Below are 24,334 nucleotides of genomic sequence, written 5' to 3'. Positions count from 1 at the left end.
AAAAAAAAAAAAAAAAAAAATCGACACGCACAGGTGCGCGCGCACACGGCAGGGTGATTGGCAGCTGTGTCTGTGTGCTGATGGTGTTGAATGCTGGAGACGTCACCGGATACTCACCGGAGACTCTCCCATCAGCAGCTCTGCGCTGAAGAAGACTGACGGCTCGAATCGCTAAACCGCCGTTTGCTGCAGCTCGTGCCAATTATTGCCCATATCCTTAACTCATAATGACACCGCGAGGGTCAGGTGTCGTTGTCAGGGTGTCGCATTAGCAATGAGGGTGAATATCATTGGGTCCATAATGAAAGTGTATAAATACATGACACATAAACAAACAACAGTAACCTCAGGTTTACACTTTGGAACGACCCTCGGCTAATTCTCCAGTTCAAAACAGTCGAGCCCGGACATTTAGATAACGTCCGACAAGATACCGAACCAGGAAGGATTACAAGTTTTTTTTTATTTTTTAGCTAAATACAAAAACATTAATTGTTCTGGAGATTTGTTTCAATATTTTCTTCAAATTCAGGCGTTAAAACTTTGCCTTCTTATATTTTGATGTCGTGTAATGTAAGTTTGACAGGTTGACGTTAATTTCGAGTTAAATCGAGGGACGGCCTGTAAAGGTAACACATCAAACACATTGTTTTTTTTTGCGCATTTTTGGTGAAATTCCCAGATGCCTAAACGTTCCACAATCATCACTTTAAACAATTTAAACAAAATATAGACAACCTAAGACAGTACAGCCAACGATATTTTAAAAAAAAATCTGCAAAAGACAAGAGATTCAGTACTTCCCAAGTTTATTTTCAGTTTGTCAAGCATATTTTATGTCAGCATCAGTGACAAACGAACCTCATTCTTCATCATCAACGGCTTCTGTCCACCATAACCTCAACACGTGTCACAACTTTGATGAATTAATAGATTCTGTGAACAGATCACTTTGTTAAATTATAGGCAGCATCGTAAAACAGTCTTTTTTTAAAACCCCTTTTTGTAAAAAACAAAATAAAAATTATATTTACACAGAAAAAAAACAAAACAAAAACAAAACCTGAACACTCGTAAGACACTACATTTGTCAAAACGGCATTAATGGAAACAACAAAATCAAATCAAATCCGGAAAGAAATATGAATCTTAACAGGGTAGATGCGCCCAAAGTAACCCTCACACACAGGCAGCTCAAAAGATATATAGATGTTTATATATATTTATATATATGTGTGTGGATTCAACCATATATATTCTGTATATATGCTTCTTTACAAAAAAAAGCAAGTTTACTCTTCCTATGAGCAAATACATTCTACATGACAATCACTACAGCAACAGTGTACATTCCCAACAGAAATGTTTTGATCGTTTTTAATCAGGAGGAGCTTCAACAATCAGCGGACCAGAAAGTATGCAACGACATGCTCATTGGGACTGCGGTATTGCGTGTGCATATGTGTGAAACGGCCACGCCATCGTCCTCTGACACAGATGCACCTACACACACTCGGGGGTGGAGGGGTGAACCATGAGTTCAGCGGTCAGCTTGTTTTGCTACATTCATTGGAACACGAGAACGGGAGAGTCGGACAGATCTTCAAAATGCTTCTTCTATCTTAATGCAGCACACCGCTTGCTTTCTGAGGTTAAGTACGGGAGATTTTTCTTACAAAAAGGTGTTTTAAGATTCTCCGTTGGTTCACACTGCACAATGCTCAGGCCTTTTTGCGCACCTTTTTGCGCGCACGCCTCCAAACTGTGCACATGACTCCAAAGGAGACTCTCAGATTGGTCAGATTTACGCAACAAAGCCTTTGGAAGTCTTTGGTGTCTGGATTAAACCTGTCCTAGAGGAAAAAATAAATAAAAATGAACAGTTTTACCAAAGATTACAAATAATTGAGCTCCAAGCAGAAGCTAAAAGAAAAGTCCCTCACGGCAACTGAACTACCAAACATTTCGCAGCATCTAAAACCTTTTGTGTGTTGTTGTTAGGAAGCCAGAACTCCTCCCTGTCCCCTCCCAGCAGAGACCCATTATGTACAGTGCTACAGACAGCCCCTCATAAAGCACCATGATAATAAACGGAGCAGGTGGGGGACGTGTTTTCTCAGCTAAACATGGCTCAAATCCTCAAGAACAAACAAGGTTCAACCACGTGTGACTCCACACTGCACACACACATTTACAATCGACAAAGCAGAGAGGATATCACATCATGTATGTGTGCTTAGTTTTTAAAAGCTGACATATTTACATTTGATTACAAGTGTGCTTGGGTGTGTTTGTCTGTTTGCATACGTCTGCGCGCGCGTGTGTGTGTGCGTGTGTTTGTGTGTGTCTGTCAGGTGGCCCTGAGTACAATGTGCAGGTGTATTGTTCATGTGCAATTTGTGCTTTGTTTAGAAGATCTGTTGAAAGAAGATTCAAATGTCTGGAAAACCATCGCTTCAGCTGACGAAACAGGACCAGCACTTCGCACACTACTCTGTCTAACACGAGGCATCCGAATCTGTTACAAATACTGGAGATTAGTCATTTTGTTGGTTGCATGATTACACACACCTGCCAAGAAAAATGTCAGTACTAAATGTGGATAATTGAAAATATTATTTTTCTTACATGATTGCTATTTTGTTAGTTTTTTTTTGTCAGGGAAACCACCAATACATCACAATATAGAATATCATAGTATTTCTGGAAAAACAGACTAATTCATTATTAAATTGATAGTGATAATGCAAACCAGAGCTCAAGTCTTTGAAAAACTGCTTTTTTCTTTTGCCTCAAGTTTGAAACGATCTGGTAGTACTTCAAGGTAACCTTGCTCAACAGATTTTGAAGATCTATCAAAGTTCCTCTTTGGACTTTAGCTGCTATTTCACTCATTTCCTATCCACACTATCCAGCTCACGTTGCAACCTTTAGTTGTACTCCTGTTTGTGCTACCTATTAGGAAGGTAAATACAAACAAATTAACTGTGACTTGAAGCCAATAAGCACCAACAGCAAATGAGATTAATTAATCACGAGTCCCCAGAATCGTCACTGAACCGTTTTTCAAAAGAAAAGGAAAAAGTGTTGGTGGTGACTGACCTGTTCTACTGGCATCTGTAGCTAGAACCTCCATCTGGAAACAACAAATCAAACTCAACCGTGTTATTGTTCCAAGTTGGAAAATCATTAAACAGGCTGTTGGCAAAACAAACTAATGACATTTTGTTCTTTCACTTGTACTTCATTGATAGGAAATATACATTCTGAGTTGTTGTTACCCTTGCTGTTACACTTATCAACTCAAAACTTTCATATAAAAAAATTAGGCTTTATTTTGTCTTTTTGCAAATTGACACCACAACAAATTACTCCAAGTCCTCCTGTTTTTCTCGTTGAAAACGGTTAGGAAAATGATTATAACTGAAAAACTTATGAAACGTTTGAAAACCTCTGTGTAGAGATCACATTTAAAGTTGGGTCTTGGCTGAACTCTGTGTTGACAGAACACAGTGTCCTTTAGGTTTAGGATCTATTCATTTCAAGATCAATTTTGTCTTTGTTGTGCACCAAGCAGCCAAAGTCCAAATAAAGAACTTCATCATGTCTGATGAGACATTGCTTCAAGACAAAACAAAGCTTCAAAGAAGTCTTACTCCACGAAGGCAAAACGTAATGAATGATGGAAGACTTGAGACTTTTGCACAGTCCTGCAGACTGCAACCCAGTTTGACTGTTCCACATATTTCACCATTACTCCGCTCTTAACAAGCGACACACATTGGGACCTCGGCCTTCTGCAGCGTATTAGCGCCTCTTTGACTGTGGATGCGCCTTGTTCTGGAACCTTCCCCCTCTGGACCACCTGTGCCACTTTCAGGTCGGCCGTGTTTGTCTGAGCTCTCGCTCCGCTGCCCGTCCTCTGCGCGCGGCCGTACAGCCAAGAGGACGGGGTCAGCAGTCAGGGTGACTCCTCCTACGTGTCTGTTCGGTCTGAGGGGAAATGAAAAGGTTGCTCACTGAGGTATGACTGTCTGCCTTATTAATGAGGGCCATCTGGGGAGAGAGCGCAGGGGCAGAGAGAGGAGGCAGAAAAACTCAGCTGACAGGGAAGGTCTGTTTTAACACAACCGAGTGTTACAGCGTGCATGTAAAGCCGCCACAGGAGCCAAGCAGAGCTACCGTCTAAATCAGACTTTTGGATAAGATTATCTCAAATATTATCTATGTAATTAATCAATATCATTAGTCGGCGGATCATGCTTTCTCTTCAAGAGTCGGGATCTGCGTGATTAATGTGCTTCACAAAAATCCAGCTTTAACAATAAGGACTTGGCTTATTGTTTTGAAAAAATTAACTTTCAAAAACGTATCGACGTTTTCCTCAGATGTCATTCCTGATTAATTTAAGCTCCACACATCAAAGCGGTGCGCCCAGTTCAGAGTGAGTAACGGGAGAATCAAAGCCATCTGAAGCACATTCCCTTCGATTTTTCCCTTTGCTGGCTGACACCTGGTTTCTTTTAAAGGATGGAAAGAAGAAACAATGCGGGTGAAGAGCCTCTAACTTGCCAAGAGGAGCTGACCACAGACTCTTGCTGATTCTAGCTTAGCAATAAATTTAAACCAAAATAATGTACAATTTTATTGAACTTTGTGTTCTGCAGGATCTATAAATGCATATTCATTCAAATCCCCTCAGATACTAGATTACTAATAAAACACAACTGAATATGCAGGAACCATGCCTTTACTTACTTACTTACTTTACTTACTTAAATAAAATACAAACAAAAAAAGGGTCTGAAAATGACAGCTTTGGTGTCAAATTAGGGTTCTGTGAAGTAGTTATTAGTAGTCAATATACTACTTGAGGAAGAAAGCGGACAAGAAATTGCTGGATATGGGGAATTCTCTCTGGAAAGTGAAGTTAACAGCAGATTTAAAGAATATAGTTTATGATTGGTTTCACCAATCATAAACAACTCAAACTTTGCCTTTTACATTCAACAGGTAAGAGGCAAAATATCCCATACATAGGTCAACAGTTCAAGAAAATGCCAGAACAGAGAGCAACAGGTCATTCAAACATGCACACATGCAACTAAGTTAGAGTTGCCAATGAACCAAACATACCGTTTTGGACTATCAGTGGAGGCTGGAAAAACATGCAAACTTCCCAAAGTGACGTCCTGACCAAGATTCAACTAAAGTCAAATGGCCAAACCATTGTGACACATGCATGTAACCTATGCTGAAAAGCATGTAGAGCATATCCTACCTGTTTAAATCATGCCAAAGTAATGCAGAGGAAACATCCTAAAGTTTAATAAAAAACCGCTCCCCGTTTCTACCGTTAGTTTCTGCTGCCGAGACACATACTGACTACTGATAACTCCACAGAACCCCAACCTCAGAAAAATCAGCAAATTAGACCAAATTCACGAAATTTCTTAACACTTTCCTCCCAGATTTTTCTTTTTGACAGTAAAAACCAAACACTATTTCAATGCCCACATGTTAACGTGAGGCAACACAAGTTCAGAACAGACTGAATTGGACTTGAATCTTTAGTCAAAGCTTCAGCAAAACGTTAACGGCACACAAAAATGGCCAAACGCTGCCTCCGGTTCTCACTGAATAGTTCCTTCTTTTCTATATCTGTAATTAGGTCTGCCAGTTAGCTTGTGCTGTATGTGCAGTTAAGCTTTTTCTGCATCGCCGCCAGCCGACAGGGAAGAGCTGCAAAGACGATAACTTAGGAGTGTGTGAGAAGCCAGCTGTGCTTTTGGACCCTATAAGGCGAACGAGACGGAGCTCACGATTGTTCTGTTGGTCGATGGGTGTGTGTGTGTGTGTCCATGAACGGCAGAGGGGGAAGAGAGCGGACATTAGAGCAAACACATACATTAAACGCACATACAAAGAGTGCTCATAACAACGGTGTTCCCTGCCAGCAGTGAGACTATAAAATGTGCTTTCTGACAGGCAAAAAGTGTGTGTGTGTGTTTTTTTTTTTGTTTTGTTTTTTTGAGTTGTGTGTACAGCAGGGCACGCCTCTTGTCTGGGGGCCGTGTAAACACACCACAGGCGGCAGAGAGCGTGCTCAGAAAGGCTCAGATAGACATCAAAGACAGAGAAAAGGAGTAAGGAAAGTAGGAAGCATTAATATTCTACTAGCACGGGTTAATAGGAATACCAAAGATAATGCATTTTCTAGAACTAGCTTCAATTGCTCAGTGTATATAAAACTGGAAGAAAAGCTATGCTGTGATATTACAGTTACATTTCACTTTATAATTCTAAAATATTTTATAACAATTATTAGACTTTATAGAGTATTTACATAAGTACATCATTATATATTAATGTTATTTTCATCAACACATTGTTATAGAAATACACCATTGGTATATGTGTATATAGTCATGTTATAGTCACACATACACACACACGCACGCACGCACACACACATACACTGAATATACAATCAGAATCAGCTATTGCAATGCTGTGTTGAGTAAAACCTCCGTGGGACATTCACATCTTCTCAAGTAGCTTAAGAGACGAGTTCAGGTGTATTGCTATACGAAAAAGACCAAAGTTCAGCCTCACTCTTGCACGTTTCTCGTAAAATCCGAGTATTGCTTTGCGTAAATTTTGCTCTCCTCTGAGGAGGATAATCTGGGCGGAGAGAGAAAAAGAAAAGCGGCGGCTCTCTTGTCAGCAGGTAGGACCGTTTCTCTGACCGAATCGAAAAACTGCTCCGGGTCAGCGAGCCAATCGTTCCGTCGGCCCGGATGGAGTAAGAGGCGACCTCGCTCAGACCGACAGACAAACAGGTGGACGAGTATGCGGCCAGGTGTCCGGTGGGCAGAGAGAGAGAGAAAAAAAGTGTGATGAGTGGCGCCCAACAGCTTCCTGCGTTTAGAAGTCAGAGAAGAGATCCTGCGGACCGAGGTGAATGATAAAAGGAGCGATGGTACGCGGCTGGTAGAAAGGATTGTCAATGAACAGACCACCTGCAGTGATGAAGAGCAGAGACAGAGGAGATGTGCTGATTAGAGCAAGACTAAACGCTTTCCTTAAAGACTAATGTACTTCAGCTAATGACTCTTCATTCAGCCATTTTATTTAGAAAAAAAAGACTATTTGTTCTTCAAAATACTCTGTACTCTATTTTGTAAAAACCAATCAACTACATTTGCAATAATAACATACTAAAAAATAAGGAAAATTTGACATTTTTGTTCTTGACTTCAGTAAACGCATATTAAAAACCTCACACCCAAAAAAAACTGAAAATTAGGTGGAAGAATGAAACCCTTTTGTTTTGCACCAACCTTAAAACATATTTCTGTCTTGTCACATATATAACATTTGTGTATCATCTGTGAACGGCTGCTTCACAGATGATAATTTATACTCCGTTCCAGGTTCTACATGCAGTCCAAAAGAGCCCAATAGTGATTAGTAGAATTATTAGAATTATTATTAGTAGAATTAAACAAGACAGTGTCTGCTGTGTAAGCCACATTAAGCATTCAGCATGATGACGTGAGTAAATCCTTACTGGTTTATGCTTGCCTTTTGTTGACTTCATGAATGGGATCATATTAAAAAGATTATAGAATTTTTAATTTTCTGTTTTGGCCTATTGTTGTAAATTTTCTAAATTGTGATTATAAGATGGGAAGAGCAGCTGAAAGAAACATGGAGCCGGGGTTATTTCATTAGTCCTTTTAAAAAGGTTGAATACAAGCACAGGATGAACTGCTCACCATAAAATGCTACATGCTTCCAAAACCCTGTAAAAAAAAATTTTATTGAGTAAAACTTTTGTAGTTAGAGTTTCATATAGGATTGTATTCGACGAATCTTTATTAGAAACTTTTAAAAAATGGTAAAAAAAATTTTTTTTTTTTTTTTTTTTCTTTTTGCATGTTTCAATAATTATTAATACTATACAAGTGTATTTTTTATGGTATTTTATTTTTTTCCCCTAATAAATCTCTAATACTTCCATCTTGTGTGCTCATTATTAGGACAGTTTGATAAATATTAGATAAACTCACTGAAAATCAGTACAAATTCAGTGAGGCAACTATTCATACAGTAAAATTATATACAGTAAAATTATATACATACAATAACAGAATGGATGAAAACAAGAATAGAAAACAAGAAAAGAAAAACTGAAGAACAGAGGAGGAATTAGAAACGGTGCAGAATGGAAAGAGGACATAAGTAGAAAAGAAAGAAAGAAAGAACACAAGGAATAAATTACAGTAAAACAAGGGCAGAATGACAGAGAGAAAGAAAGAAAAACAAGTAGGGAAAAAAGTAAAGACACCATGAAGGAAAAAAGCATGAGAGCAAGGAAAGGCGGAAATACACAAGGAAAGACCAAACAATGGATGTCTACAATACAATGTAGACATCAAGATAGGGAAGAAAGTCCAGACTCTTATCCAGACCTGAGAAAAACTGAAGTCAAACTCTGCCATCCTGATATTTCTGTTAATATTAAACATTTTCTTCCGTTTTGCAGCATGGAAACTCAAGTAGGAAGTGAAAGAAAATCTGAATATGTCGAGGCTTGTTTTAAATAAGATGGAAAAGACATGAACAAATTCTTCTGTTCTCTGAACTTCAACCTTAGATACAAAAAGCAAACCTCACAGCACAAGAAGCAGAAGTAAAAAATATCTTCAATCATGTAGATTGAAAGGACAATTCAGATGAAAAATCTCATGGAGCTCAACCAACCATTGGACAAGACACAGAGTCTTTTCATCCGCCGGCCATGCTTCGGCTGTAGTCAAGGAGACGTCATCGAGGATATGTGTGTGTGTGTGTGTGTGTAGGGGTTGTTATCCCTCGCTGGCTGGATGAACCAGACATGGTGAAGAGCCGACATAACTGTGTCTTGACTGGCGCCGACTTATGACTGCAATTTAAATTTACTTTTAAAGTTAGGTCATTTTACAGTGAGTTCACTTCTTGTTGAAGATGTCTTGATATCAGTCCAGTGATAAACATGTACAGAAAAGAGTCACCAATAATCAGAAGCAAATCAGAAAATGGACTGTGAAGTGTGGCTCCTTTTTCCTGCATTTGGTTTGTGATTAAGTTCAGATGTCTTCATGTCAAAAATGGAAAAAAGATGTCTAAGCAGAATAAACATATTTCTGATTCTGTGCAGGAAATTCAACATAAACAATGTAAATAACTTTAAAAAAAACAACACAAAACAGCAAAAAAAAAGTATTTTTTTTCGTTCCATCAAGTAAAAGCTTGCAGATGAGGGCAACACAGAAGATCTCCCAAGAGCACTGCGAGTTCATCAACTATCTTCAGACCTTTTTCTCCCAAGATCTATGAGCTGCAGGTCAAAAGGATGTATTGAGCAGAACTGATTTACATGAAAAGACCGACATGACATCTGAGTAAAAGAAGGAGACTGGGATTCATAGGTGCTTATTCAAATGCTTGAGGTGCAAAACTTGCAAAATTTTTTTTAATAAAATTGGTGAATCCTCTCTTATTGCGAAGTAAAACTGCTCTAAGGAACATGAATCAAATGCGTTGAGCCTCCATCAGCAGAAAGCCTCCAGATCAGATACAGAACAGGAACTGTTCAGCTTAATTTGAGCTTAACTTTTATTACATTTTCAGCATCTTAGATACACTCTTATACATCCTTCACACAGCTCACATTCTTACTTCCTTTATACACAGAAAATGTGACTTAATGTGTCGTGAAAGGATGTCCTCTCCTCAGCAAAGAATTAACAAAATAATAAAAAGCTCACACAGGCATTTATATATAATTTAGACTCAAAGACTGAGGTAACAATTCACAGTACAAATCCTTCAAGTTTTTTTTTGTTTTTAACATTTAAGAACCTGCAGATTTTAAGTTTAAAAAGTTTTTTTAAAACAGTAAGAAAAACAAACAAACAAAAAAAAATCTCTTATACAAATCTTCAGCTCATTTTTATCCAGATCCCATAATAGAGGGAGTAAAAAAAAACAAAAAACAAAGCAAATACAAAAAGCCAAACAGACTGAGTTTCCCTTCTAAAAAAAAAAAATGCTTGCTGTATTTGGTATGTGTGTCTCCTGTACTAAAAGAAGTGGTAGTGAGGGACGGGGTAGGCGGGCACTTTCATGACAGGCAACAGGAGCATTCTCTTGGGCAAACCTAGAGGGGAGACATGAGAAGAGCATAGCTCTGCATGAGTGCTGGGCAACAAAAAAGAAAAAAAACCAAGAGTGTCTATGCTCACTGTAGCACACACTATGCTGTGAGTATGTTCAACAAACACCTGGCAGCTCACAGGCAGTCCTCCCAGATGGAAGGGGTGTTAGGGTGTGAAAGCAGGCAGGAATGTTTGTGCACGGGGTGACAGAGCTCATTAGTGGTTAAACGAGCCAAGAACGAGGAAAAAGAAGAAGAGGAGGGGAGATAAGTGGAAGAAAAAGAACACAGCTGACTTCTAGATATACGTGAAAAAAATATTATTTTACAGCTTCTATTGTTGAGATCTGAAACATGGTGACTTACAAAAAAAAAATCACAAAGAGATGTAATTTTTTAAAAAGACATTAGCCTCATTTAATGTAGTGCAGAGTTTTGATTCCTGTTCCCCCACTTGTTGCTGTGTTCTGTCACTCAGCTGTGTTTAGAAGTAAAGGGTTGAGAATATTAAACTCCAAAAGGATATTTAATGTTCAATTGCTGTGAAATTGAGCTAGTTCTGACAGCGATGTACATTTCTATTTCTTCAAGACAAAAATCTTGCGAGGAAAAAAGAAATATTTCACAGAGTGTTTCCATTTCATCAGTCCCATCCTAGTTTAGCTAGATTTCAGTTCTTTATTGAGATCATTTACCAGTTAAAACAGAAGCTGGGCTTAAAGTCCTGCACTGTGGGGGGGAAGCTAAAGGAATACGGTTTGAAGTGGTAATGTTAGCCCAGGCTATTTGTAAGACGAACCCACGTCTACAGATCTCAACAACATTGTAATGAGCAAACAAAAAACATTGTAAAAAGTAAGAAAAATGGCAGAAAAAGATTTTAAAAAAAGAGCAAAAGACTGATGTGAAGGAGAGCTGAAGAGTTTGCACTGTCATGTAGTGAAAACCAGCATTAATGGGAGACACTTCACATTCTGTGTTCAGAGTTAGTTTGATCTAAAAACTCCAAAGCTAATTTGTGATAAAAAAAAAAAAAATCTTTGTGACTAATGTCCGTTATTAATTTCTTAACTTATGTCTAAGAGTTTTTGTTGGTCGATTTCTTTATTTAGTAAAAAATAAAATAAAATAAAGAGGAGTATAAAACAAAAACATACCAACCAATAATGTGAAAAAACCTGCATTATACCCAAATAGAAACATTTAATCACACAGTTCCTTCTGTTTATACTAGTAGCTCCCAAACATATAAACTTTATTTGGTTACATAATTTTACACCTTATAACGGCTTCCTGGAGCTTTACACAAGTTGTAGTCCATGAAATGCACACAGACTTCAGAGAAGGTGATCCAATATTATATTTGTATTTATTCCCCTGTTTATTATCTTTGCATTACATTTTTTGGTTGTTGACAAAAGTAAAAACACTGAACAGCATTTAGGCAGCACGTGCCACACAAGTACGCCAATAAAAACAGACTCAGCTGTCGCAATAACCCGCACAAACTGCAAATTCCAGGGAAATGATACACTTGCCACACGAGCCCTCGCTCCACCTCGGACAAACACAAAAAAACTGAGCACTGCTTCATGTTCAGGGCTGCTGGATTCTCAAGGGAGTGCACTAAATGCCTGCCGGAGGCCTCAGTCCGGCTTCTCTGAGCACACAGAGCCCTTTGACACGCCCGGCTGGGAACGCTATAGGAGTGTACAAGACCTGAACAAGGCCGAGTCTGTTCAGGTAAATACGACTGTGTGAATCAGGGGCACAGATGGAGAGAACTAATGACGGTGAAGGTCAATGTGGAATTTAAAAAAACTAGACCTTTATTGTTTGGATTTGTGAAGATTCAAGTGACGAGCAGTGAGGAAAAGAAAAGAGACAGCTTCCTGTGATCTGCTAATCTTAGAAAGAAAGAGGAGGATAGTGCAGACTGTGCATCCAGTTATTGTGTTAGATGTGGCAGGTGTACAAAGCTGCTGTCTGCCATTTTCTGTTTCCATTAAAGAAACATGTGAGTGCAAAGGAGAGTGGATAAAGTTTTAGACAATAGAAAAGTGGAGCAGGAGAGCCATTAACAGCACAAACAGATCCACGGCAGGAAAAGCCAAGAAGTTAAGCTCTGCATGTCAGTGAAGAATAAGCTTAAAAACCCACATCGGTTTACAGTAGAACTACATTTGAGAAATGGAAATAATCTGATGCAACAAGAGTTGAAGTGTTGGCAGATGCAGCATCCAGCGCTGCTCTCATTACTCTACCCAGATGTGGTTAGGCAGGGATGGAGGTTACACATGGGGGAAGAGAGAGGAGAAAAGAGGCAAGATGAAGCACGTACCGTATGCAGGAGCAGCTGCTGCGGCCGGGCTGTAGCCGTACGGTGTGCCGAAGCCTGTTGAGGAGAGGTTACAGGGTCTAATTCAATCCTGTGCTGGTTTGAGTCCAAGCTAAGCCTCCAAGCTCAGTTATGAACTCTACAGACGTGGCCAAAAGTTGTAGGACTGGCAGATGTTTTTTTTTTTTTTTTTTAACAAAGTTCACTGCTGCAGAGTTAGATCTGTTTGTTTCAACGGTATAATTTATAGAGGCTTTCATTGAAAAATACATTTTTCATCTGATCTATAAACCTATAAAAAAACTGGAGCAGTGAGGTTAGCTGAGAGAAACCAAGAGTTTTCAGTCCCAAATCTTTTGGCCATGACTACACCTGAGTGAATTTTGTTAAGTCTTACTAAAGAACACAAACATTACAAACAATACAAGATCACGAAGAGGTTCAGAGGCAGGATAAAAACAGAAAAATAACTGATTATAACCAAATAAATGGGCAGGAAAATGTCACGTAGCTACTCAACATGGTGATTATCCCCCTGCTTCAGATTACTGAGGGAAATGAGGAAATGCCTGATTTTTTTTCTATTATAACTAATTGAATCAAGGTTCGCTTTGTTCTGTGTGTTTTTTTTTTTTTTTTGAGAGGAATAAGTAAGCAGCCTGAAAGCCAGAGCAAATAAAAAACAGTTAAAAAACTAAAGCTAACTCCTATATCTAAACAAACTTGTGCACCAAATATAAGAAAAAATATGAGATCAAACAGTAAAAAAATAAAAAATAAAATTAGTAAATTATTATTCAATGACAACTAACAGACGCAGAAAAATCCAGAAACTACAAAGCAACATCCTGAACCTGCTTGCGTCACCGTTTTCTCCCGTTCCTCTCTTACCCGGTGTGACGTATCCAGGTGCAGCTGCACTGACGAAGGCTCCTCTTGCCAGCGCCGCTCTTCCTCTTCCTCTTGCTACCTGTGCTGCTACTGCCGAGGCCGCTGCCGCCGCCGCCAGCGCTCCTTTGGTCTAAACGTCAACATGCACGAGTGTGAGTGTGACACCAGATTCACCTTGTTAAAACCTTGTGCTTCTGTTCACATTCAGTGCCTTGAAAAACGTTAAAACCACTTGAGCTTTTTCGCAGTTGCCTCGTTATAGGCTCTTTATTACTTTGTTATGATTTAATATGATATATCAACATAATGCAGTGAATAATTTTGGAGTGGAAAAAAATAAATGGACACATAGATCACAAAACATGTTGAAACACAATTCAACATGTTTTATTGTGTTTGTCTATCATATGAAACCCCAAGAAAATACCTTGAAGTTTGTGGTTTTGTTCCAAAAGGGCACTTTATGAAATAAAGCAGCGCACAAGTTTAAAGAGATGTGAAAACAAGGCAGTTATTGATTGGCTCAACTTGTGAAAACACATCAAACCGTTTTATCGATTCCAGCTGGCTGAACAGCATGGGCAAATTGTCTCGTCTTGTTTACATCTCGCCATTTCTGACTTTCAAAGCTCACGCGGAAAGAATGGCCTGGCTGTTTTGTTGTTGTTTCAGATTGAACAGGTTGCCCTCAGTGTCTGGCATGCGGCGAATGCGTGTCTCATTACCGGAGGCAGAATCTTTTTCTTCTTGTTTGCAGCTGCGTTGGGACCAGAGAAGAGTTTTTCCAGGGCTGCCAGAGCAGCGCTGGCCTTTGCTACTTTTTTGTTGGGGCCAGCCCCACGAAACTTCTGCCCGTCGACCTCCACCTAACGTAGAAACACACACACACACACACACACACACACACACACACACACACACCGAGAGAATCCTCAGAATCTCAGGTGAAAAAATGTTTAACGATTACTTTTCACATAAAAGAAGTGCGAGGATTCTAGTTTTTGAGAGTGTCTTACTCTGTTGAAATCATTCGTTTTTTTTTGTTACACCCATTAAAAATGGCTAAATAAAAGTGACTAAACTGTGCGTATTCGTCACCAGTGACTCAGCCGGTGAGATTCGCTGAGCGGACAGCTTGTTTAGTGATGCCCCGCTGTCAAGTAGACCTGCTAATCAATCAGCAGAGCGATGGAGCAGCCAGGCGTGTTGGAAAACAACCTGCCCCGCAGAGAACGGGCCGCCCGCCTCAGGAACCACACCGACTGATTGGGTGTGCCGGCTGATCAGGCTGCGTCTGATTGTGCGTTTCTGCGCCTTTCGCGAGTCTTCCTTCACCGTGGGAGCACATGCATGACAAAAGCACTTCCGCGGATGTTTTCGTCCGCATGTTCTCACCTCCATGACAAAGCGTTTGTCGTGGCTGCCTCCACTCTCGGAGATCAGCTCGTATTTGAGGCCTCGTCGCTTCTCGTTCAGCTCCATCACAGGATTCTTCCCACTCGCCGTTAGGATGGGACCCTGAGTTCGCACCTTGGTGGTGAAGAGAATGAATTGACGTGAGCTGACTTTACGGCTTCGTTCGAAAACACCGCCAACAGTAAACCTGGGAGATGGAGTGTACCGTGCGAAGGAAGTTGCTAAGAAGTGAGCGGAGCATGACAGAGAAGGTCTAACAAAAGTACAGAAACCGCCATGTTGTTTTTTTTCTGCATTTGCAACGCTGTATTTCAGTCAATGTTTTTCACTTTTTAATCTTAGAAAAAATTGGATTTGAACTGGTTGGGCAGTCCATTTTCAAACTCCTCACCTCCAGTGTGTTGGAACCGTCTGAGGAGTGTGTTGGGTTATTGCTGGAGTGTGAGGAGGTCTCACTCTTTCCCTCGCTGTCAGACTTCTCATCCGAGCTCATGGGGTCCAGATCCGAGTCGAAACCTGTCGGGTAGCCCATCGCCTGGAGAACCTTAGGTGGGGAAGAAAACAAAAATGAAGACAATGAAAAAAAAAAAATCTGTAGCAAATTTATTTAATCAAGACTTAAAGAGCCTTATAGCGCAGAAAGGAAATGAGATTTGCATAATGCCAATTTTATCCTTGCAACAGAGTGAAAAACACTCCAATGCAAAAGCTGCATGGAGTCATACGGGCTTCCTGCTTTTAGCGGCCAAAAGAACAACCAAGTATAGAAGAGAGAGAAGATAGAAGAAGGAGAAAAGGAGTTTCTGTTTGCAGTTGGCGATTGTGTCAAAGCTGCTGGGCCAGTCACTTTTGTCTGGGAGGCAGCGAGACGGAATAACAGATGAAAAAGACGAAGCCTCAAAAAGAAAAGCAGCGAGTGAGCGGGAGAATAGAAAAAAGGTGAAAAAACGGAGAGAAAGAGCCTTATGGGAAGTGAGTGGATGGCGGATTATCCCAGCTCTGTGGACTGGAGAGCCTTTTTGTTCACAAGCACTTTAGGATTACAAGGATTTGCCCACACCCATTATTTCTCACACAAACATTAACGCTAACATCTTTGTTAATAAATAAAGGTGTTACAGCTGCTAATGCCATTTATACACATTTGTATTCAATTGGCATAGGCCGATATGTACATGTTTCATACCATCCTAAATTTTCTACGTTTAAGAATAAAGATTTTTTCTCCTTACCGATCAGCCTTCCTAAAAAATAATTACAGCTTAAAGTCATGGGAAAAGAAGAAGAAACCGGAGCATTAATAATTTATCACTGGCTTAACAGTGAAAAGTGCATCGTAATAAACATACCGGAAATGAAACGATTCTGATCTGACGGTTCAAACTTCTAACCACATGTGATAATTAAACTGAAAACCAGATGCCATCTCTTTCTAAACAGCCTCAAAAATCAATCAGGCAGTCGTGGATTTTGACTTCTTTCTGTGAAAAGAGCTGTTCAAACAAAACTATATATTGGGTATCTTGAGATTCCCAGATTGTGACAACTTGTAGTAAAAACACATGGTATCAGTATTATTTAAAAAGTTTAAAGAAACTTTACTAAAAATGGCTGCAAACTCGTGCTTCTGGATGCATTTAAACTAACCAATTAGGAATGAAAATCCAGAGGAAAGCCTCTGCTGGGTGGCAGGTGGTTCAGGTAAAATATATTTTACCGAGTACAGAGTGAAAAGTGGTACTGCTCCCCAAACGTAAAAGATTTAGCCTTTAAAATGTGCCCTTCTGCACTTTTGAAGCAATCGACAAAACTATATGACTGTGTAAAGGATTCGATTAATCTCCATCAGCGAATTTCTGTCCAGTTCAGGACCGATCAGACAAAAATATGTTAAGATTTTGAACAAACGCAGTAGAGATTTGTTATAAACTGAAGTAGCCCTTTAATTTAACAGAAGCTAGTAATTATTTAGATAATAACTTCAGTGCCTTTAGCTATTAAAGCTGTGAATGATGTGGTCACATCATTCACAGCTGCTTATCATTTACTGGTGATGCAAACAAATAGAAAACTTATTTTTCCACCCTCCTCGATTGATCCGTATCAAAATCAGGCAATGATTATTTTACATCTCCATCAGTGTGTATCTGTCAGACAGCTCAGCTGCCCGTTATCCTCGCCTCGCATCGTTTCCTGCATTTTCCACCTCACCTTGACAGCAACATGGAGCTTGGCTGTCTTCTTGGAGGAGCCGGAAGCTTCGTAGACGGTTCCGTCCACATCCACAGACATGGTGAAGACCGGGGCGTGGACTGGCCCCGACTGGGACAGCAGGCGGTACTGCAGCCCGGGTCGGATCTGGTTCAAGCGCATCAGGGCGTTCATTGGCTGGTTGGAGTCTATGGCTTTACTGTCGAGGACTGCGGCAATTACAGACGGAAGAGATCCACATTAAGAAGGAGATTTAATAGTGGTTTGTCAAGCTGCAGCAATTAGACCAACTTCAAATATTCAGATAATGTACTCATAAATCATATTCTTTTAATGCATTTCACTCTAGCCAGCAGTTTGTATTATTATTACAGATGACTTCATTTCTCTACTGCTCATTATTAGATCACTGTATCCTCTCACTGTTGCAAGAAAGAGTGAAGGATGACTGGGAGTCAAGCTAAAATGTTGGCAATCAATACTATTGATTTGCCTCCAGGGAGGGAAGAGGAGAACAAAAAGGTGGAAGGAAATAAAGACGTTCCAAAGAGAAGTGAGACTTTTCTGTGAAGCAAAACGGTTCTTCATTTTAAAACATTTCGTCGTGCATTAAATGTTTGTCAAACAGATCTGATCATTTCAAATATTCCTAAATATAATTGACTAAAATAACTGATCATAACACAGTGTTCACTGCCTCACCTTTCCTAAGGTTCCTCTTCATCTTCTTAATGAGGTCCTTGTCGTCCATCGTTCCATCTTCATATGGCCTCTTTAGCCCTAAACCTAAAAGGTGGAGGACAAGCTAAAAATCGATCACAAACACTTGTTTCGAGAATATACAGGTGCAAAGGCGTGACAGCGAGACAGGGAGGGAATGTCACGGAAAAACATAAACAGCCAGCCAAGAACGAGATGGATAAACTCGCAGATAAGATAAACAGAACCGACAGGCGGCCCAGAAAACAGTCAAACAATGAGGAAGACATGCAACACAAGCCCTTCTGCCACTTGCACCTTAATCTGTAAATGCCTCGGCAATTTTCCATGTCAGCGACATAAGATATTAAAAGCCCCACAGTCGATTTTCCATTAGAATCGTTTTGGAAATGGGCCAGTTCAATATCTTCTGAGATTCCTGTGAGTTTTCCTCTCTGATAAGAGCAGGAGCAGAAGAAGCATTCCTGCACAGCTACTGCAATTCCAGCATACAAATATTTATAGCGTCATACTGTGAGTTATTACAAAACATCAGATTTTTTCATTTGGGGTATTTACCTTCAACAAAGTAGAAGGTAAATATGAAGTGAAAGGCAAACGGCACATGGTTTCCATTGCATTACCAATTATAGGAACATCTATCAGACTGGATTCTCGGCTCATTCTCTTTTGCTGAATAACTCCGGCTCAGTCCAATTCCATGGCAAGAACTTCCATGTTTGTCTTATTTAGAGACAACATGTCACTTTGAGAGCTGATGACCTTACCGTGAACGAATTGCTTTAAATTTAGCTTGTCTGACGTTTGGGATATTTTCTCTGGTCGTTTATCCGATGCGTTTATGTGCCGTTAAGATGCATTTCATTCACCAACGGCGATTTGGTAGCATAACTTATTTTACCACACTGAGTTAAACAGTCATAGTGCGCCAACAGCATGTTCGCTAATGTTAAAGCAGCAAGACGAATGCAGGTAGCCATGGCAACCATCAAGAGGGGACTTAGTACAAATTCAGGCAATACTTATTTTTATTCGGAAAGGAAATTAATAATTTTTTGTTCTTTTCTTTTCTCTAGACAAGGATGAAATACTTTGTGCTGATTTATTAATATACTAAAGCTTGTCGCACTGAATTAGCAAAAAAAAAAAAGATTTTAATACTTTTCCAAGGTATTGAGAAGCAATTTCATCAGCTCAGGTCAGAAGTAGGTGGAAGTCACACAGCAGAAAGTTCAGCAGTTTTATGTTGCTTCATTTGTCAGCTTTACTGATGCTGTGCCAGTGGTTGTGCTTACAAACCCATCCAGTACGAGTAAAAGACTCGTGTCTAAGGTGAAAACATTTGACACAACACGGGCGGACCCAATATACTGGATCACAGTACAGTAAGACGCCTAAATAATAAAAAAAGTCAAACCAATAAACACTGAAGGATATACTAAGAAAGGGAGAGAGGAAAAAAAATATCTATGTGCTCTGGCAAAAACTTTAAAGACAGGATGTGTGGATGAAAGCCAGAGAGACATAGGATGAGAAAAGGAGAAAAAGCAGAGCAGGGAGGTGGGCAGGCATGGGAGATGGGTACACACCTTCTTTATCAGACCAAGGATATTTCTGTGATGGTTTATGTGAGGGAAGAGGCTCCATCTCTAACACCTTGTAGATCTGTCCGAATGCCATGAGTCTGAGAGCATACTGTCGAATGCAAAACACAGCAGACATAAGGGCTGGGCGGGAGGAGCTGTGAAAGTGGATCAGATCTAATCAAAACACATTTTATTGCAAAACATTTTTAGGGTTTTTAAACTGTAGGTAAGTAATTGAGCGGTTTAGTGTATGTGTGTCCTAGTTATTTATTGTAAAATTTCTGCTCCAAGTGGTTCTTTCTGTCAGATGTTTAAAACCCAAATCAAGGAAACTTTGGAAAATTATACCAATCAATCAATCAATCAATCAATCAATCAATCAATCAATCAATCAATCAATCAATCAATCAATCAAACAATCAATCAATCAATCAATCAACTGTCTGTTCATTTACACATCTACCCATCCATCCTTCCTTGAAGCCCATTTCAGCCACTTTGTTCACAATGCCTGCATTTATAAAGACCAGATATCTGATTGCTGTAATTACAAAAACAAAGCCTCTTCCATTGATTTCTTTGGAGGTTATAAATGTTCCACTATTTTTGGTTAAAATATAAATAAAACTTTTTTTTAAAAATGATGCAACTTTTCCATCGTTTTATTGCCCCTTATTGGAGACCAGAGCTGAACTAGTTGGTTGAAAAAAAAAAAAAAAAACTTTACTCCATTGTGTGCCAGAAAAACAGTTCTCTGCCACTTATTCTGATTTTATTTAGACATCAAACACCATAAATATAAGAACCGGAAATGACTCGGTCACTAAGTCGGCAGTTATGATTAACTATACTTTTTGAAAATGATTGAAATTGGCAGATGTGGATCCTGCAAATACATATCCACGTTTTAACATAAGTAGCAAAAGATGATCAAACTGCACGCAGCGGATCGGCTAAATTAAATCCATCAAGGAGGCAGGAAGTGTCAGATATTCGTGGAGCCTGGTGTGGCTCATTGACAGAACAGCTCCCTTACTCCTATCTGCTCTTGTATCTGCCTCCACACAATTATCCCCATTGACATTCCAGCCTCGTTCTGGCTGCCTTCAAAGGAAATGGACGGCAGGATCCACTAAGCCATGCGGCTCAGAGGCTGCCCTGCTCAGTCGAGCGTGTGTGTGAAAAAAGCCGTGCCCCCCAACACACACACACACACGCACACAGGCGCACGCACACAGCCACTGTCCTCGGGGTGTCGGAGATGGATTTATGGCTCGCAATGCCAACAGTTTCCCACACCAATCTTTAAAATGCAGCACCACACAGGCCCAGTTATATGTGTGTGTGTGTGTGTGTGTGTAGGTGTGCGTGTGTGTGCATCCACAGCGTGGACTTGGGGTGATACTGAGGTCTGGCTGTCTGGTAATTGTCGCGTTGCTTTCTTATTCCCAGAGTATAAGAACTTAGGGCCAGTATGGCTAAAGGATAACAATGCTGTCAGTAAGCTGTGGTTTGTTTGAGCGTACCTGCGCGCCGTAGGTGACGGCCTCGGCCTCCTGGTCTGTCATGTTGGCAAGAGTGTCTGTAGGCTCTTTCTCACATGGGTCGTGAAGACCTGGACCACCTAAAGAAAAAGGAAGAAGACACACGGATCTAGATTAAAAAGAAACTATCTTTTTAATCATTTGTTAGCTGCTTGGATTATATCTGCTGTAGTTCTTTCTACTGCAAACTTTAACCAGGATTCATTCAAATTGTTCTACTTTTCAGAATCAGTTTTTCAGGTTTTTAGTTACTCTTTCACTTCGTTTTTCTTTCCCAACAAATCTTGAGATATGACAGTCCAGTTTGGAAGTGTGATAAAGAGCCATCACTATTTTTTAGAGGGTAAATTTAGATCCGTTAAAATCTGTAACGCTTTATTACAGATCAGTTGTGAACAGTAATACCTTAATTCACAAAATAAAAAAAATTTAATTGCAATCCTTTTCTTGTTTTCTAAACTAAGTCAGGGAGGAAATAGTGTGTCCGGTGTCTAAAGGCCAGAAGAGTGATACAATTTCCTCATTTGGTTTTTGAATGAGTTTTTGTTGATCTTGTTGGACTAACACTCTGGTTTAATGTGAAAAATTGAATATAAATATTATCCCTTATTCTAAAAAGACCTTCTATTTTTCTCAGCATCCTTAACAGAACTGAATAAATAAAGTCCAAGAACTCAAACCTTTTTTTTCTATGCTATAAAAATAAAAAATATTTTAATTATGCTCCTTTGGTGTTTGCAAGTACATCCCAGAAAAGCCTGTAAAAGTCATTCAAGATGCACCAGAAAACATCAGAGATTGGATCAGAACCGAGCTTGGCTGATTCTTAATGAACAAAAAATGAAGGGAAAGAAAAGATGCTGCCAACCTGACAAACATTGGCAGAGCCAATAAAGAGCAAATAATAAATTGCACATTTCTCTTTACTGACAATAAAACGTGTTACATTTTATTGTTTGATACTTTGTATCCTTCTCACAGAATGAATCAGAAAAGACAGCTGGAATCAGGTAGAGATAGTTCTCGCAGCAGATGTTCTTACACCTTAATTTACCTTTCAAGCTCCATAAATCTTTGTCAAATTAAATAAAAACAAGCTTAGGTTTATGAAAGGCAACTCCTACTAGGACAAATAACATCTTGAAAAGCTGTGCCTAATTAGAATGCTCTCCTCACGGCAACCTTCTCAGACAGCTGTGCTCTGCAAGGTCGCTGGCAATGGTTCGACCTTTGCGGCTTTGAAATGAGCCAAAGTATCTGCTCGTCTATCCAAACTGAGGACATCCATTTGCTCTGTTCAGCGGCAATGCCAGGTATTAGCAAGTGGAGAAGCAGGCTCATGGGTCGACTCTTAAAAAACTTTGGTTTCATACCTGGGAGCAGTATGCCTGACGCCAGACACTCCATGACTCGACGCAGCGCCTCTCCTGCTCCAAGGGGTCTGTTGCAAGTGGCGATGGCCTTCTCGCATATGAGCTCTAATGGCTGCAAGGAGGAATGGATGCAAATGAAAATATGTAAAAAAAAAACAACAAACAAACAAAACAGGAAGACGTCCAGAGAGAGCTAAATTAATCTTCTACAAAACATGCCAAAATGTTCCAGTTGATTTAGATTTTTTTTGCTCTGGCTTTAGATATAAACAAGCTTATTTCCCACCTCTTCTTTTGGATATGGCGTGTTCTGTTGCCCATTACGAAAAAAAAAGATTCCATATTTATTTAAAAAACAGGGTTTTCTGGCACTAGTTGCCTTCATTTGCAGGAGATCAAACAGAAAAAAAGCAGAAAGAGAAGGAGGAAAGACATGCAGCAAAATAAAGATATTAACTTGGGACTTTTTTCTCTGACCAAATTAAATTGAACATTAAGCAGATATTTTTCTAAATGTTTCTGTATGCGGTTATTTTTCTGGAAAATAAAGATACACTTTAATGCATCTTTTACATATTTACCAGACTGAAAGTGAAACTTTTAATTTCTCAGCATCATTTAATTAAGTATCTAAGATTTCTATCATGTAGGGAAATTTAAAAAAGTAAAGGCTATAAGAATAAAAAAAAATACAACTGGCAAATATACAATGCTAAAAAAATGCAAATTACAAAAGGTTCAGTTATGCTAAATGTAATAATTTTGAGTTCTTGACCTAAGCAAACATTGCAACCTGTATTGTAATTTACTCATGTTCTTGGCTTTCAAGCAACATTTTTACAATAATACTCCCAAAAATTATTAATAATTTCATGGCTAAAAAAATTCCATCATAGTGTTTTATCTGCATTTTTTTTGATTTGCAGACAAAAGATGAAAACTAAATACAATCTCATCCAGAAAGACGAAAAACTTTGGGTTAATGGATTGACATTAAAGTCAAGACACAGAAGTTTTTCAAAAATGTCAGAGGAGGTTCAAAATGAATCATATCAATCTTCATCTTTCGGAAAAGTCGGACAAGTTTGACAAATAGCCAATAAAACACAATGTTCTCGAGTCTTAGTGAAAGATGGGACAATTAGATTAGTTTACTTCTTTTTAAGTAATTTTATTTCTCAAATTAACTTAGAATACAGTTATCCAACTAAAACTAAATTCCATTTTAGTTGAACCTGCGACTTATTGAAAATGTGGAGTACAAATAAATAGTGCTTCACATTTAAGAACAATAAAAAGATCCCTCTGTTCAACAAAACAGAACACCGTCTCCTTATTTCATGCAATTAACACTCGACGATAGAGTAAAAAGACTCACCCATCCTTTGAGAGGTTCCCAAATGGGGTGTCTATTGCACATGTCTCTTAGTATCCTGAGAACGATAACACAGGACTTAAGTCCGTTCACTCGAGCCTGAGAATTTGTAGAAAGAAGAGGGAAAAATGGAGGAAGGCATGACAGCCGGGAAAAAAATGAAATAAAATCAGAGTAGGGGAAAAAGGGAACAAATTTTGCATAAGGGTAGAAATAATTTTGCAGACAAACATCGTTAGATACAACTGTAACTGTTTGTGCAATTCTGCATATATTCAGCTAAAAATCGCTCTCTTTTTATGATGGCTCGATCCATGTCATTTTTTGCTTTTAGAGTCAGTAAGGTGAGTTGGAGGACAGATGGGGAACGGTATGGGAGAAAAATATAAAAGGAAGCTCTGACATACTGTACAAATCAGGCAGGTTCACACAATAGCAAAAAACCAACAAAAAAAAAAGAAAAACAAGTATAAAGTATTGCTTTTGTAGCCTTACGATTTTTCTTTACGAACACCCTTTTTCAGCTAACGTATGTCCGGAAGTATTTGACAACAAATTACAAGACAAACGGGCTTGAACTTAAATGTAAATCTTAATTTGTTATAACAAAGATTTAAATTTGTGATAAAAAAAAAAAAAGTGTAGATGCCTCCTTCTGTTAAACCGAGTGACAATA

General features: G+C 39.2%; 1 protein-coding gene across 7 annotated transcripts in view; it reads right to left on the bottom strand.

The window, feature by feature from the left end:
• Positions 1–792: 792 nt before the first annotated feature.
• strbp (spermatid perinuclear RNA binding protein) overlaps positions 793–24,334 on the bottom strand; it is an 88,069-nt gene continuing 64,527 nt past the window's right edge. For 6 of the 7 annotated variants that reach the window (XM_017307886.1, XM_017307885.1, XM_008424015.2 and 3 more), the window contains 12 exons: positions 23,662–23,757; positions 22,284–22,395; positions 20,893–20,990; positions 19,370–19,475; positions 17,763–17,846; positions 17,061–17,269; positions 15,241–15,393; positions 14,829–14,963; positions 14,159–14,299; positions 13,434–13,563; positions 12,546–12,599; positions 793–7,022 (listed from right to left, as the gene is read on the bottom strand). In XM_017307886.1, the coding sequence (XP_017163375.1) occupies positions 6,928–7,022; positions 12,546–12,599; positions 13,434–13,563; positions 14,159–14,299; positions 14,829–14,963; positions 15,241–15,393; positions 17,061–17,269; positions 17,763–17,846; positions 19,370–19,475; positions 20,893–20,990; positions 22,284–22,395; positions 23,662–23,757 (1,413 nt within the window). In that variant the 3' untranslated portion in view covers positions 793–6,927. Of the gene's footprint in view, positions 7,023–9,645; positions 10,208–12,545; positions 12,600–13,433; positions 13,564–14,158; positions 14,300–14,828; positions 14,964–15,240; positions 15,394–17,060; positions 17,270–17,762; positions 17,847–19,369; positions 19,476–20,892; positions 20,991–22,283; positions 22,396–23,661; positions 23,758–24,334 lie in introns of those variants that run through there. The other variant, XM_008424016.2, reaches the window with a different exon arrangement.

Source organism: Poecilia reticulata, linkage group LG12 (genome assembly GCF_000633615.1).
Source record: "Poecilia reticulata strain Guanapo linkage group LG12, Guppy_female_1.0+MT, whole genome shotgun sequence".
NCBI lineage: Eukaryota > Metazoa > Chordata > Actinopteri > Cyprinodontiformes > Poeciliidae > Poecilia > Poecilia reticulata.
This window is presented reverse-complemented; position numbering and strand designations above follow the sequence as displayed.